Source organism: Ochotona princeps, chromosome 14 (genome assembly GCF_030435755.1).
Source record: "Ochotona princeps isolate mOchPri1 chromosome 14, mOchPri1.hap1, whole genome shotgun sequence".
NCBI lineage: Eukaryota > Metazoa > Chordata > Mammalia > Lagomorpha > Ochotonidae > Ochotona > Ochotona princeps.
The window spans coordinates 7,972,380-7,985,962 of record NC_080845.1 but is presented as its reverse complement, the minus strand read 5'-3'; the positions used below and the strand labels follow the sequence as shown (position 1 = coordinate 7,985,962).

The following is a 13,583-nucleotide window of genomic DNA, read 5'->3' as shown; positions in this document are numbered from 1 at the left end:
CATCTCTGTAGGTGGCAGTGCCAGGATTTGAACCCATGTGGTCTGGCTCCAGAGTTCATGCTCATTCCCACTACCCGGTCTCTGTAACTCTATGCTTTCTACAATCTTAACTCCTTAGCGGTCATGTCTGTCTATCATAACTTCACTGTCACTGAGCTCCAATCTGTCCACCCTGGTAAGAGAGACCTCGAACATGGGCCACTTAAAGAATTCACAGACTGACTAGGAAACTGACACGGAAAAACACCAGATAAGAGTCAACGTTGCAAGTACTCACCATGAACTGAGGGCAGGGTGACTAACTCAGACCAAGTTTCACAGACAAGGAAATACAACTTAGGTGTTCAAGAATGAAAACAGAAGTGTTCCGAGGGGACAGCAGGGGAGGTGAGAGGTACCAAAAAAAAAAAAAAAAAAAAAAAAAAAACAGAGAAACATACCAACAATAAAAACAGGGTGGGGAAAAAGTATACAAGACACAACTGGGCAAAGCATTCTGGGATTATGGTAAGGCTCTGTGTGTTTGAGTTTGGGAAAAAGTAGGAGGAGACAAGGCTAGAAGCCAGGTCAAGGTCAGACTGCGAATCACGGTTAGGAATTTGGGACCGATCCTGAAGGCACCAGGGAACCAACAAGAGTTTTGATTAAAGGGACACAGTGTGATCCAATTTCAATTTTAGAAACATTATCTCCGGCCATCCTATGGAGGGTACGGACTGCAGGTCCTCGGCCTCTTTGGGCGATGCCACCTGAGACAAGTTGAGGCTGTGGGTATCGAGGGAAGAAGAACATGTTAGCGAGCAGTAAGGAAGGAAAATGAACAAGGCTGGTGACTGCAACCTGGTAGATGTGTCTGAAGAGCAGCAAGGACTTACTGATAATATAAGGCTCAAGACAAAACAGACACTGCCACTCTCCAAAGCAGACCTGATCCACTCAGGTAAAATTAGACAAAACCATTCAATAGTACTCAGACACCCAACGTGGTAGCTTTAGAGCCAGAGTCAAATCAGTGAAACACTTCTAATAAGATTATATAAATTAACATTTCCTGGGGACAGATTCAAATAAGTAGTAGTACAAAATAACTGTATAGTTTGGCATACTTTCAGAAAGAATGGCTCAAAAAGAATTTGTCTTTTTAATGAGTTCCTGCTATATAACTGTAACAGCTGGGGAGTGACCAAATTGGGAAATCTTCAACTTAAAAGAAGAGCTTTCAGTCAGGAAATGTCTCAATTTTCCAATTGAGTTGGCCAAACGCTTAAAGGTTTTGAAATACATTTCCATTAAGGACCCAATTTAACCCTATCCCATTCTTAAATTCACCTTTTTCTGGAAATGGGGAGAAATAGTCAGAATATGGTTATTTCAGAAAAGCTCCTCTTCAGTACACTTTCCCCTACCCCCCACCTTTGGCAAACATTTTAAAATAAGCAACATGATGTTTGTCCAAAGTAATAAATTTGGTTTGTAACGGCACAAAGGAGAAAAAGCAGCAACTTCTGGTTGATTATATTTTTAAGATTACCCGCCCATGGCCAATGGGATACTTGAAAGCAAATACAAAGAGGCAGATGTTCATTCTGGGATTCACTGACACAGTTGCAATCAATGAATCTTCTGGAAATCTGTAATGCAGTCTACGAAAACAGCTCCATTGGTGGCAATGCTGGATTCAGGGGGATCACAAGGAGACTGGTTGGCAGGGTGCTATGTTGCTTTCACTCTGACAAAGGCCTCCCTGTTCTTAGGGTCTGAAGAGATTGCGGGTTCATTTTCTGTGGCAACTATATTCCCACCTACATGCCACAGTACTAAATTAATATGAAATATGAAAAGTGATCTTTTTGAACACATGGCAGAATCCTGGGAAGGCCAGGCATCAAATATAAGACTACAGCATGATATTCTCTAACGGCAGAGCCAAGACTTACGCATGGGTCTCTCTACCACTCGTGAGAATTTCATTAACTTCTAGAGCTCCCTATCACAAGAGAACAGACAACCCAGGAATGTGACTTCCAAAGGTCTTTGTTTTTTGGGGAAGCATTCCCAATTTCAGGTATTCAGACCATGACACTGCTCCAAAAGCTACCAAAAGGTCCAGGACATTTATTACACTAATGGCCTGAAGACTAAGTTCCTTCAGAGGAAAGATGGAACCCACCTCTTCTCTCCTCCTCATTCCCTGGTGGGGTATCTGTCTACTCATCGTCCACAGATACTGCACCAACCAGTCTCTCAACTAACGCACAAAAGCAAACCTAGTGTCCCCGATTGCTTCTGCCACCATAAGCAGGAGGGAGCAAAACCAGGGAACAGTCACTTGGAATTTTAAAGATCAAAGTGTAGAGCCATTTTACAACATAAGCCATTTGGTTATTAGATAACCAAATCTTCTCGACGGGACTCAGACGAATTCACCAGTTCTGTTTTGTGGCGCATGGTATCACAAAACCTTCCCAAGATCAACGATGTCTTTACTATTGAGGACAAATTTAATGTGAATAGACTGTTATCAGTAGCTTGGGAGCAGAATAATCCCCACTTCAGTGAAGAATGGAAAAAGCAAGAACACTCAAAAAGTTTCCTAAAGAAATGGGATATGCCCAGATCCAATTCCATTCTTTGTAAACTTGATGAAAGCCAAGCTAAAGGGAGCACAAATCCAAAATTCTCAATTTCAGTTTGAAGACCAATGGCTTACACAAATCACTACAGAAAGACCAGCAGAACATGGGTGGAATTAATGTCACATTCAATACAGACCAGATACACTGCTACCTGTATCTCTCTGCCTAAGAATGGGTAGAGATACAAGTTTGACATTTGTTTCACATGTTGTACTAATATTTTTTTTAAAGATTTTTTTTATTATTATTATTGGAAAGCCGGATATACAGAGAGGAGGAGAGACAGAGAGGAAGATCTTCCATCTGATGTTTCACTCCCCAAGTGAGCCGCAACAGGCCGGTGCGCGCCGATCCGAAGCCGGGAACCTGGAACCTCTTCCTCCAGGTCTCCCATGCGGGTGCAGGGTCCCAAAGCTTTGGGCCGTCCTCGACTGCTTTCCCAGGCCACAAGCAGGGAGCTGGATGGGAAGTGGAGCTGCCGGGATTAGAACCGGTGCCCATATGGGATCCCGGGGCTTTCAAGGTGAGGACTTTAGCCGCTAGGCCACGCCGCCGGGCCCATGTTGTACTAATATTACACATGCGCACATTACACCATGTTAGATAATGGGGCTTCCTTTCATAATAATTTTGGATTACATGTGTACTTTTGCACTAGTTTTCTTTCAGAGAATCAGGGTATGAATCAGCTTTACAATACAGATACTTGGTCTCTGTCTTATCAAATTTAATATTGGAAATACTCATATAGCAGAGCAAACTAAAAAGAATGAAGAAATATCAACATACAAAAAGTTACTCTTATTCAGATATTCTCTCCGTTGTCTTTCTACTCAGAACCTTCCAATTGATTTACATAGGGTATACTTTGAATAACTGTGAGCTTAAGAATTTTTTATTTACAACATACCTGAAACATGAACAGATGAAAACTCCATATTTAAGCAATTACATGCAAGTCAGAAATGCCAATTTCCATCACAATTAGCCTAAGTTATGCAACATATTTTTGTTCCTTTTTAGTATATAGCTGATGTATGTTTTTATAATTTGCTTAACTGCCTATCATGAAATTCTGAAATCACATAGGCCACATGAAACCATAAAAGGGTACCTTTTTATTTTTCCCAATGTACCATGTTTCTACATTGCTTACAGAGCTTGTACAAGAAACACTGTTAGTTTCTATATAAAGATTTCCATAAAATTTTTATAGTTTCTATAAATGCATAAAGATTGCTGGTTTCATTATAACCTCTGTTTCAGTGCCAGTGGAAAGAAAAATTACCTGCAACCCTAAACAGCAATATACATATACAGAGGCAAAAAGTGTGTTCAGGCCTCCCTTTAAAGCACTCTTGGACACTCATTGCCTTTCATCAAAACACAGACAGTCACACTGCAGAAGCAACTTCTAGAGCACTCAGCCCTAATCACCTCTCTCAGAACAAACAGGCAATAAAACAGACAATTGTGAGAACAAATGATTAATTCTACATGCTTTACCATAAGAAATAATCACATAACCAATGCTATAAAATACTATGAGTACTACCTATATTATTTGACATATTAAAGGCTATTTATGGAAACCTCTTCTCTGATAGGTTGTATCTTCATTCCAAACTACACCATATAAAATAAATGCTCATATTTTTAAATCTGAATAATATCTCTTAAAACAGCAGATGGAATTTTCATGAGTGGTGACTACAATTTTTTATCATGTTCATTTAATTTTCCTTTTATTCCTAATTCTACTATTATTCATTAAAAATAGACTAATCACAATAAGTAAAGTTTTACCAATTATTTCCATAATTACAAATGAACACAGTAAACACAATGGAATTATAAATCCACTTAATTAACTAGTAGGCTATTTTCAGCAGGAAAAGGTATTTTTTCTCTTGTTTCTAAGCATCTGATGGACATGTTGGTATCTTGAGAAACAATTTCTGGAAACGAAAGAAATACACAATCTTGCTTTTTGTCAATCTTTAACAAAAATTTCCAATTGGACAGGGTTTATTAAGACCTACAGTCCCTACACTTATTATAATACAGTGAAAATGAAACAAAAAATGAGTCAAAAGTCATATCTGAATTCATTAAACATAAAAACACAGTTTTAGATTCATTCACATTACATTTATGTGAGATACAATTTAAGAAAAATGTTATGTGAGCTGTTGGAAGATTTTTCAAAAACTATGGGATTCTTTTCAAGTGAACAACCTACCACTGTTGATATTTTAATAGTTAAAGTAGCCAAGCATTAAACAAAAGCAGAATAAATAACATGAACTTTGAAAAGGACCTGCTTTCATATTTTTGTTGTTGTTGTTGTCGTTGTTTGTTTGTTTTTCTCTTTTAAAAAAATACAGGCAGTGCGGGTCTTTTCAGGAATTAACAAAGCCTGTCTTTTTAGATTTAAAGATAGCAGGCTCGCCCGTCTTTAAATGAAATATTGAGTGCTACAGGGACTTACTGGTTTAAAGCCAAAGATGTCATCGTCGTCTGGGGGTGTCACAGACAACCTCAGGTGGGGGTTACGGAGGATGGGGTGCAGAGAAATCACTTCGTCAGTGCTTGCAATCCAGGGTCTTAGACCATGGCTCATTACTTCCTCCTTCTGTATCAAGACCCTTATTTACATTCCAGATTACATTTTTTATGAAACAGTAAGATCTATCAGAGCTGAGAGGACTGAAATAATGAGGGGAAAACATTTTAACAGAACGCGTTGGGTCTGCATGACTTCCATGGCAGAAAGAAAAGGCTTCTTCTGTGGGGATGGATCATTTATTCTGCTTCTAAACGAGAAGCAAAAAAGATGAAACTGATGAACTTTTACTGCCCATTTGTCTTTAGCAGACAATTAAGACAGAGAAGATCAAAATGGATTATCATAGCACGCAGACAACTGGCCCAACAGTAACACATCTCCAGGACCACAGATTTGTAACTCTCTTTTATCCCCCCCTTTCTTCTTACTTCTTTTTCCACTCTAAAGGCAGTGCTAGCTTTGTGGCTCAAGGAGAGCCAAAAGGCTGGTCATCATTATTCAGCCACAGATGTCAATCTAACCTCCCTTTTTTCTCGGTTTCTAAAGCAGTGAGCCACAATAATTTGTGACAGATTCTTTTACTGTAAGGTACAAAGAACACACAGAATAAAACATCTAGCAGCAGCAAGCGTCTCTGATCAAGTGTGCTGGTACATGGGAAATACACTATATGTAAAAACAAGCACTGATAGTTTAGGAGAATAAGGAGAAAAACCAGGGAGGGGGCAATGAGGGAGGGAGGAAGGGAGGGAATGTGTATTTATGTGTTGTATTAAGTGCTATACTTTATGGTGATTTATCTCAAATATCCCTTATGGATTATACCATAAACGTTTTAATCCCAGAGATGGTAGCTGGATCAAATGCATATTCAGCATTTGACATTCAAATGTAATGGAAAATGTTTTTCAGAGTTCCTTTAGAATAGAACACCATAGGGGAAGGTAATTTGCTTTAATCAAACAAATGGTAAGAAAAAAAGACATATGAGGCAACCAAGGTAAATGAGAAATGACACAATAACACAGTTCTCATTTCTTTTTACCACTAGATATAACTCTCAGATTTCTGAGAATTTGAAGGTAGCAGCTCATAAAAACAAAGTACATCCATCATTTATTCTTTGAGTTAGCTAGGGTGCAGCAGAGAAATCATGTGTCCCAAGGTGGGGGAGATGCCAAGTGAGGCAGTGATGTGGACCCTCTACCAGGCCTACCGACCCAGCCGTGAGTACTGCCGGCCTGCAAAGTTTGCAACTATATTACTCATCTAAATCAAGAGGGCAAAGACTGCCAGCCAAGGAGCACCTTTCAAATAACTAAAGCTATCATCATTCTGTAGAACCCAATTACAATTTTAATCGTTCCAACCTCACTATATGAAATACTGGTAGGACCACCCATTAATCAAAGGAGAGGGGACTAAGTCCGTAACACTGAAATATCAAATCAGTAAACAGGACTCCATAATACAGTGACAGAATTGACAATAGTCTGTATTTCTGTGTACACCTGTATGGTACATGCATGTATACAAACACCCACATATTGTCCTCACTCACTCACATGCTTATACACTCAGATGAGAAAAAAAAAATGGAGAAGCAGCAAATTGTTGCCATGATCATCTATGAGAGGTAAAACAACAGATTTGTATAATTTTTCTTTTAAAATTTTGCTTTGTCTATTTTTTCTATAGGTGTGACATAAATGTGTTACTCATGCAATTTTTAAAAATTATACCAAAAAAAAATCACACTGCTCAAAAATGTTTCAGATATAGCAAGAAACTATGTTTAAAGGGATATACCCAGGTGGTAACTATGTTATTTTAAGTTTTCCCCTAAGAAATTGTCTCTAACTGGGTAATTCAGATGATGGGACCACAGAGGTTATTATCTAGTTGCAACATTTTAGACAATAATTTTCTTAAGTGCTGTGACCTCAAGTATATAATATCTTTCTAAAGCTTTTATGTCCTTTGGACATTGTTTGAAGAACAATATTAATATTATCCTATAACCTTCAGATGAGTAGTTTAAAATCAGAGAGCTTAATCTCAGCAATTTGAGGCAAGGTAAAAATGTACTTCTCCTAGTGGAAGGGGTAGAGTGCCTGATTCCAATATGTTTTAAAATCTTGTTGAAAAGTCTTGAGATTAGACACAAAAACAAATCCTATCCGTTCTCTTGAGTTTTTGTGCTACTAAAATCCCGTTACAAAGTAGCTCATTATACTGATTATCCAGTTATAGTCCTAGTCATACTGTGTCTCCCACACTCCTTAAAGACATATCAGATACCATGCACTCTATCAGGCAACACTGCCCAACTGTTACTACTGTTGCCCTGGCTATCTCCACTCTGTTGTATTTATAACAACATTAAATGGATGTCCTGCAGAAATAAGCTTTTACTGTGTATAATATTCCACACATGAAAAGTTTTAAAAATTGCTTTATTCCGGGTAATCAGGGATGCTCCTATTTCAAAACTGATTTTAAAATGTGTACCAGGTTGCATATTCGAACTAAAAACGTTAAATTCCCAAAGAAGAGTACAACACATCGCCAGAATTTCTCGAGATATAACCTAGAATTCTGAATATATCCCCTAACGCTAATGCTAAGTCATGGCGCAACATGAGAACTTCAGCGCTAGTTCATGGGTAAAATGATTCCTTCCATTCCATTCTATGCCCGCAGAACACTGGAAATTCCAGATGGCAGCACCAACTGGCTGCCCTTAACTTTCACCATGATCACCTGAACTACTCTCACCTCCAAGACCAACCCTACATCTGCATCTTCTCCTTCCAGTACTACAATAACACATAGTTTCACACTCTATTTCAAATCCCAGGAAATGGTATAAAGTTTTCTCCTCCTCATTTTTGTTACACTGCTTCTCGACTGCTTAAATAGCACTGAAATTTAAAAGTTCACAAGCAATCCAAAAGGATTTCCTAATGAACATACCTCAAAGTAAAAAAGTAAAATCTACGATAAATTTCCTTCCTTAGCTTCTGTGCATCTCCCTGAGGGTAACACCCCAAATCTAGCACTGATATTTTCAATCCAACCTCACTATGTTTTACTTTTTGTATTTGGTTCCTAATTACTGCCTCTCTTCCCTCCTAAAAATTCATTTATCTCTTTCAGTAAAAAGAACAGTAATAATATGTTGAACAACTCTGAAATAAATTTTGTCATGTAAAAAATTAATTACGCATTCCGAACCTGGTCACTGTAGTCCTCCGGGAATTGCCTCTGCACCTCAGGATCTGTAAATAATTGACAGATAATATTAATTGGCTTTGGATTAGTGAGCAAGCAGAGGATCACGCATTAATATTTGATCAGAAGATGATAGCAGCCCTGGCAGGGGGTCCAAGGGGGGCAGCTGAGGCTGCGACGTTGATGAGCACAAGGGAGGGCTCGGCAAGGCACTCCCATTCCCCTCCTCCAGAAATTTTATAAAAAAGAAAAAATTGTAAAGACCTGATACTTCTCTTCACTTTAGACTATTACCTAATACAAAAATGTTGCCAGCTGTAAATTGCCCTCAATGTATTTTTCCAGAGAAAATGAGTCTTCAACCTGCTCCACTTCTCTAACCAGAAGTCCCCTTTTCATAGCTAACACATGTGAGCCTGATAAGCCACCTTCTGCACCAGTTTCCGACATGGGAGGAAGGGGGAAATGTCAAACTCGCTGCGTGTGGATAGAAGATATATCCTTCCCGAGACGCTCATCAGCCTCAGGAAAGTACAGATAAAACGGATAGAGCTTTCTTCAAAACAGAACCAAGACTTTTGGCTTGTCAGTGTAAACAAACTATCGCGATATAAGAAACTGTATTCTGAAGACATGATTAGACTTGTGCACAACTGTAAAAATACACAAGTGAAGAAATCTCTTATGACCATTTGATTCTTAAAACATAATTGCAAGGTAATCCAATGCCATCTCCTGTTAGTCAATACAGAAGTGTACTAATTAAAAGCTATTAGCACCCCATTTACCATTGATTGGGACAACATTCAATCTTTTCTAATAAGAGAAAGAGTTGGCTCTTCAGAGACATTAAAGAGTGTGATCAGAAAAATATCTATTTGAAAAATCATATATCAACACAAAAGGCTCAGGGCGTAAGAAGCACATTGGATCTTCCCCCAGAGATCGCAGCAGCCACTGCTCATGTTTCCTACCTATCTTTAAAAATCACGATTTATTTTTGTGTGAAAGTGAATCCATGTAAAGTTAAAATCCTCTAAGTCACAATATAAAAATGTGGTTAACTGGTGTTCAATGAAGAATCAGAAGGAAAAAAGCTAAGGATCTATTTACACAGAACACTTAATTCCTAGAAATACTAGTTCTCCCATCATGAAGCCCAGTGGTTTTTTGTTTTGTTTTGTTTTTTTCCTTTTAATCCAAGACTAAGGACATAAGCCGGAACATTCAGCAGGTCACACCAAAAGCGGAGTTTTCCACATGGGCTGACGCATACAAGTTGAAACTATCTACAGAACGTTTCAGCGCTTCAAGTGTAGAACCTGGAGGGGGGCATCTTATCCCTAGCCTCATCTCCACCTGCCAGAAAGGGGCCCAGGACCCATCAGGAGGTGGCTAGCACCATTCTGGCATTACCGCCCCCTGCAGTACCACTCAGGGCTGCTCTACTGAGGAGTCAGGTCCAGAAGCTAGAGCCAGTCTTTGGATTAAAATCACACAAGGACTAAGATCTGCAAGACAGGAAGCCAGAGGGCGCTCACAGTGTGGCAGGAAAACTACCGGGTCGACAAAGAATTAACCAGCAGGACACCAAGTGGCAGGCGGTTACCCAACAAATCTCTCCAAGTGTGCAATCACGGAGGGAGGGGAAGGGAGAGGAGTGAATGGGAGAAAGAGGACAGTGGCTGTAATTCCTAGAACATACACGAGAAATTTAAGATTTGGCCACAGTCTCTAATCCACCCAGGGATGTCATAAACCAGAGGCTGGGAAAGCCGCAAAGTCATCTAAGGCTTATATTTTCTCTTCCAGTTGTCATATGATTAACACTTACTTTTCAACTGGAAAAATTCATACAGAAATGACCTCCATATAAATCTTTAATATCATGTCCTCTTTCAAGCAGGAGTTTGTGCTTTGAGGAAATCACAAAATGCCAGTTGAAAGAAAACCAAAGATTTCATTTGTCTGTCAACATTTTGTGAGGGAATAAACATCAGACACCAAAATGTGTATTGTTTCAATGAAAGAGAGAAGTTTCAGGCTTACAGGTGGAAGAAAGGTCTTAAATTTCTCTTAATTATATTCATAATTAAAACTCAGTTATTAAAAATCATATTAAAAACTCCTAATTTCTAAAACGTATTCATATATACAACATAAAATTGGAAAAAAAAAAGAAAATGAAAGTGAAGAAAAAAATCAACCTATTTTAATTCTCTGCAGATAAAAGACGACCACAGAACAGAGAATACCAACATGGAAGCCACACAAACCATATCACCCTAAGCAAGTCTGAGTGGCAGGCAACATAAAGTCCATTCAGGAACGCCTTCAGCTGTCTTAGGACTAGCCCCAGAATGAGATGCCTGATTTTAACAGAGTCAGGTTCCAAATCATTACAAGTATTACCATCTAGTATAATTCAAGCTTAAAACTCTGATTTTCTTTTAAGAGTCCCCTGAGGTTTACCTTGAGTCCTTAACATTCTCTAAAGCAATACTTGTTGGGGAGAAGAACAAAGTAACAAACAAACAAAACCGTAAAGCTTTTCAAAACAAAACCCAATCTAAAAATCTCTATTCAATTAGCTCAAAGATTCAGTGTGATAGTGAATAAAATTATGAAAGCCATTTTGCAAACATTCAACAAAAACTGCAAATGATGCTAAATTTTTTCTTAACACATCTATCTTACACAGGAGCCTGACTTTCTTTTTTTACTTCTAGTTGATCATAATGCCACAATGTCACCAAAATATCGACATTAGAAACTTCTGAGTTTAAAAGGTCCAAATACAATCTGCTTTTCTCAAGCAACACAACACCGCCTTACTAACAGCTTCAGCATGGCACACATACAAAACTTAGCACCCTGCAGTTAAGCAAACCGCCTTTAAATTTTCTGTCTGGCAGCAATCCACTTGCGTGTCTGTATGTTTTTACAAGTACTCTATGTATTTCATTGCGTCAGCTGCATTTTCTTTGAGTTTTAAATGGTCTGGGAACATTTTATGAAATGTTCTATATCTTTATATGGAAAATAACATACACTGGAATACTGCACCAGTCTAATATTTATATATCTATGTCTTTATCCACCATCCAATGCTGTAATTGCTAATGTTCCAAACACCTTCTCACATTCATACGCTCACCGCCAAATGCAGTGTCACCAAACAGCTAGCTTCTAACACACAAATCTGCAGATGAGAATACTACCATGGAACAAAGTAACATAACAATTTGCTTAGGCAGTTGGCAGTAAGAGGAGTTATCGGCATATGTTAAGCTTTTTCCTCTTAGAATTGTCCCTCTTGCAAAAGATGAAGAACATAATATAGTAGTACTTCGTACCTCCCCTCAGTAACTTTGTCCTGAATGGAGTCTTACAAATTTGATCATCTACCCGAGAAATAACTCCTCAAAACCAATTCTACTGCAAACATTTTGCCAACCATATGTCCAGTCTGATAGAGTCCACACGCCACTTAGCCAACAAGACCCAGAAGAGGCAGCTGACTCCAATCAACATGATGGTCTCCTACCTTCTCGCAGGCCTGCAGTCACTGAAGGCCACATGAAGCAGTGCCATGTTTAAAGACATTGCATGGAGGCTCAACACCACAGTCCCACTCAGGCACAGACCCAAATCATACTTTACCAGCTGTCTTCACATCAGCAAACAACTGACCTCCAGACAAACATCCCCAAAAGGAAGGCTAATTTTCTACCATCTCAATAATCTATGTTTTCTAGTCTTCTACCCCACATGCTTTTACATCTTTAAGACATACCAGATTGCCACAGGATGTTTAATTAATAGAATAAGTTTGGGCAAGACTTACTGGAAAGGTGCTATAAATTATTTTACACAGGCTCCAAAAACCTTGAGTTCTGCCTTAGGCTTTAAGTTCCTAGAAAACGTGGTAGACAGATCTTTTGTAACAAGAAATGCAAAATAATTCATAAAAGTTCTGTGGTTCTACATGGTTAGGAGGGCTCATTTGCACATTGGTAACTGCTATGTTTATACACATACTGCCTTGTGCACACACAACATCCCTTACAAAACTATTTTTGTGTCACATCAATGACATCATTTGAAAAGTTACAGCATTGCCTTTTTAAAAAAAAAAAAAGATCATTGAAAAACAGGTTGACTTCATTTTGCATGAAATGTATAACAATTGTATACGAACTAAATGTCATTATCTTCTATAACTGACCCTCTTTCCGGAAATTTAAGAGAAGCTGCACAGTAGCAGCTAACACAGGAACCTACACAGCTTTCACTTTCACCGTACTAGGTGTCAAGGCAGAAAACATTGTATTTAATGCCTACTGAAGTCATCCTACCATTCCCTCTAGGACATTTCCAGTCAATAAGAACTAAAAAAAAAAAAAAAAATACTGAATACATTTAAAGCTTACAATTACCAAATTCTGTCCTTTAAAAAGCAGGATTTTAACATAAGCTATAAATGATATAATCTCATTGTTCAATTTCATGGAGTTTGAGATACCATCTTCCTTTCCCCAGAACCGTAAATGTTAATCCAAGCTATAATCAGATTTAATTTTCCAGATGAGAAGATGGGAATATGTTACAAACGGGATAAAAGTCCATTCCACTGCCCCTTTCATCAGTGAGGTCTTCCAATTTTATCCCTTGAAAATGCAGAGTCTCAGAAAACCTGAGAAGTGATATCTTTTGATTGGTATCTTTTAAGCTTAACCTTTCCCAAAACATACTCAGAAATAAACTTTCTGGCAGAGAAAGTCACTGGCTTTTGATATAATGCAAAATTTCTCAATAGCAAGAGTGTGGACTAAACTGTGGTAAATAGTTTCAAGGACACTCCCTATTAAACCCACTTAACACAGCAAAAATTCAACCTCATTTCTTCTATCTCAATCATTAACACGTTAACTAAATGCAATTATCTTAGTGAATTATTCTATGCATGATAGCTAAAACTTTCTTATTAAAAGTAAATTACTTTTAAAGGCTGGACTTCAAATGTCTTGCATGATTAAAAAAATTACTAGCATTGTTTTTCTTTGATGATAATGTAAAAAGATTTATGTTTTCTTTCCTTTTTCTAAGTTGAAAATTACTCCTTTCATTAAAAATTACTGATT

The 13,583-nt window shown here is 38.2% G+C and overlaps 1 protein-coding gene across 9 annotated transcripts in view; it reads right to left on the bottom strand.

The window, feature by feature from the left end:
• The window catches only part of DENND1A (DENN domain containing 1A), a 496,909-nt gene that overhangs the window by 350,353 nt on the left and 132,973 nt on the right, over positions 1-13,583 (bottom strand). For all 9 annotated transcript variants that reach the window (XR_009246616.1, XM_058672452.1, XM_058672453.1 and 6 more), the window contains exon 3: positions 8,443-8,486. Coding sequence is in view for 8 of the 9 variants with exons in the window: in XM_058672452.1 (XP_058528435.1) it covers positions 8,443-8,486 (44 nt within the window). In the remaining variant the exon portion in view is untranslated. The remainder of the gene's footprint in view (positions 1-8,442; positions 8,487-13,583) is intronic.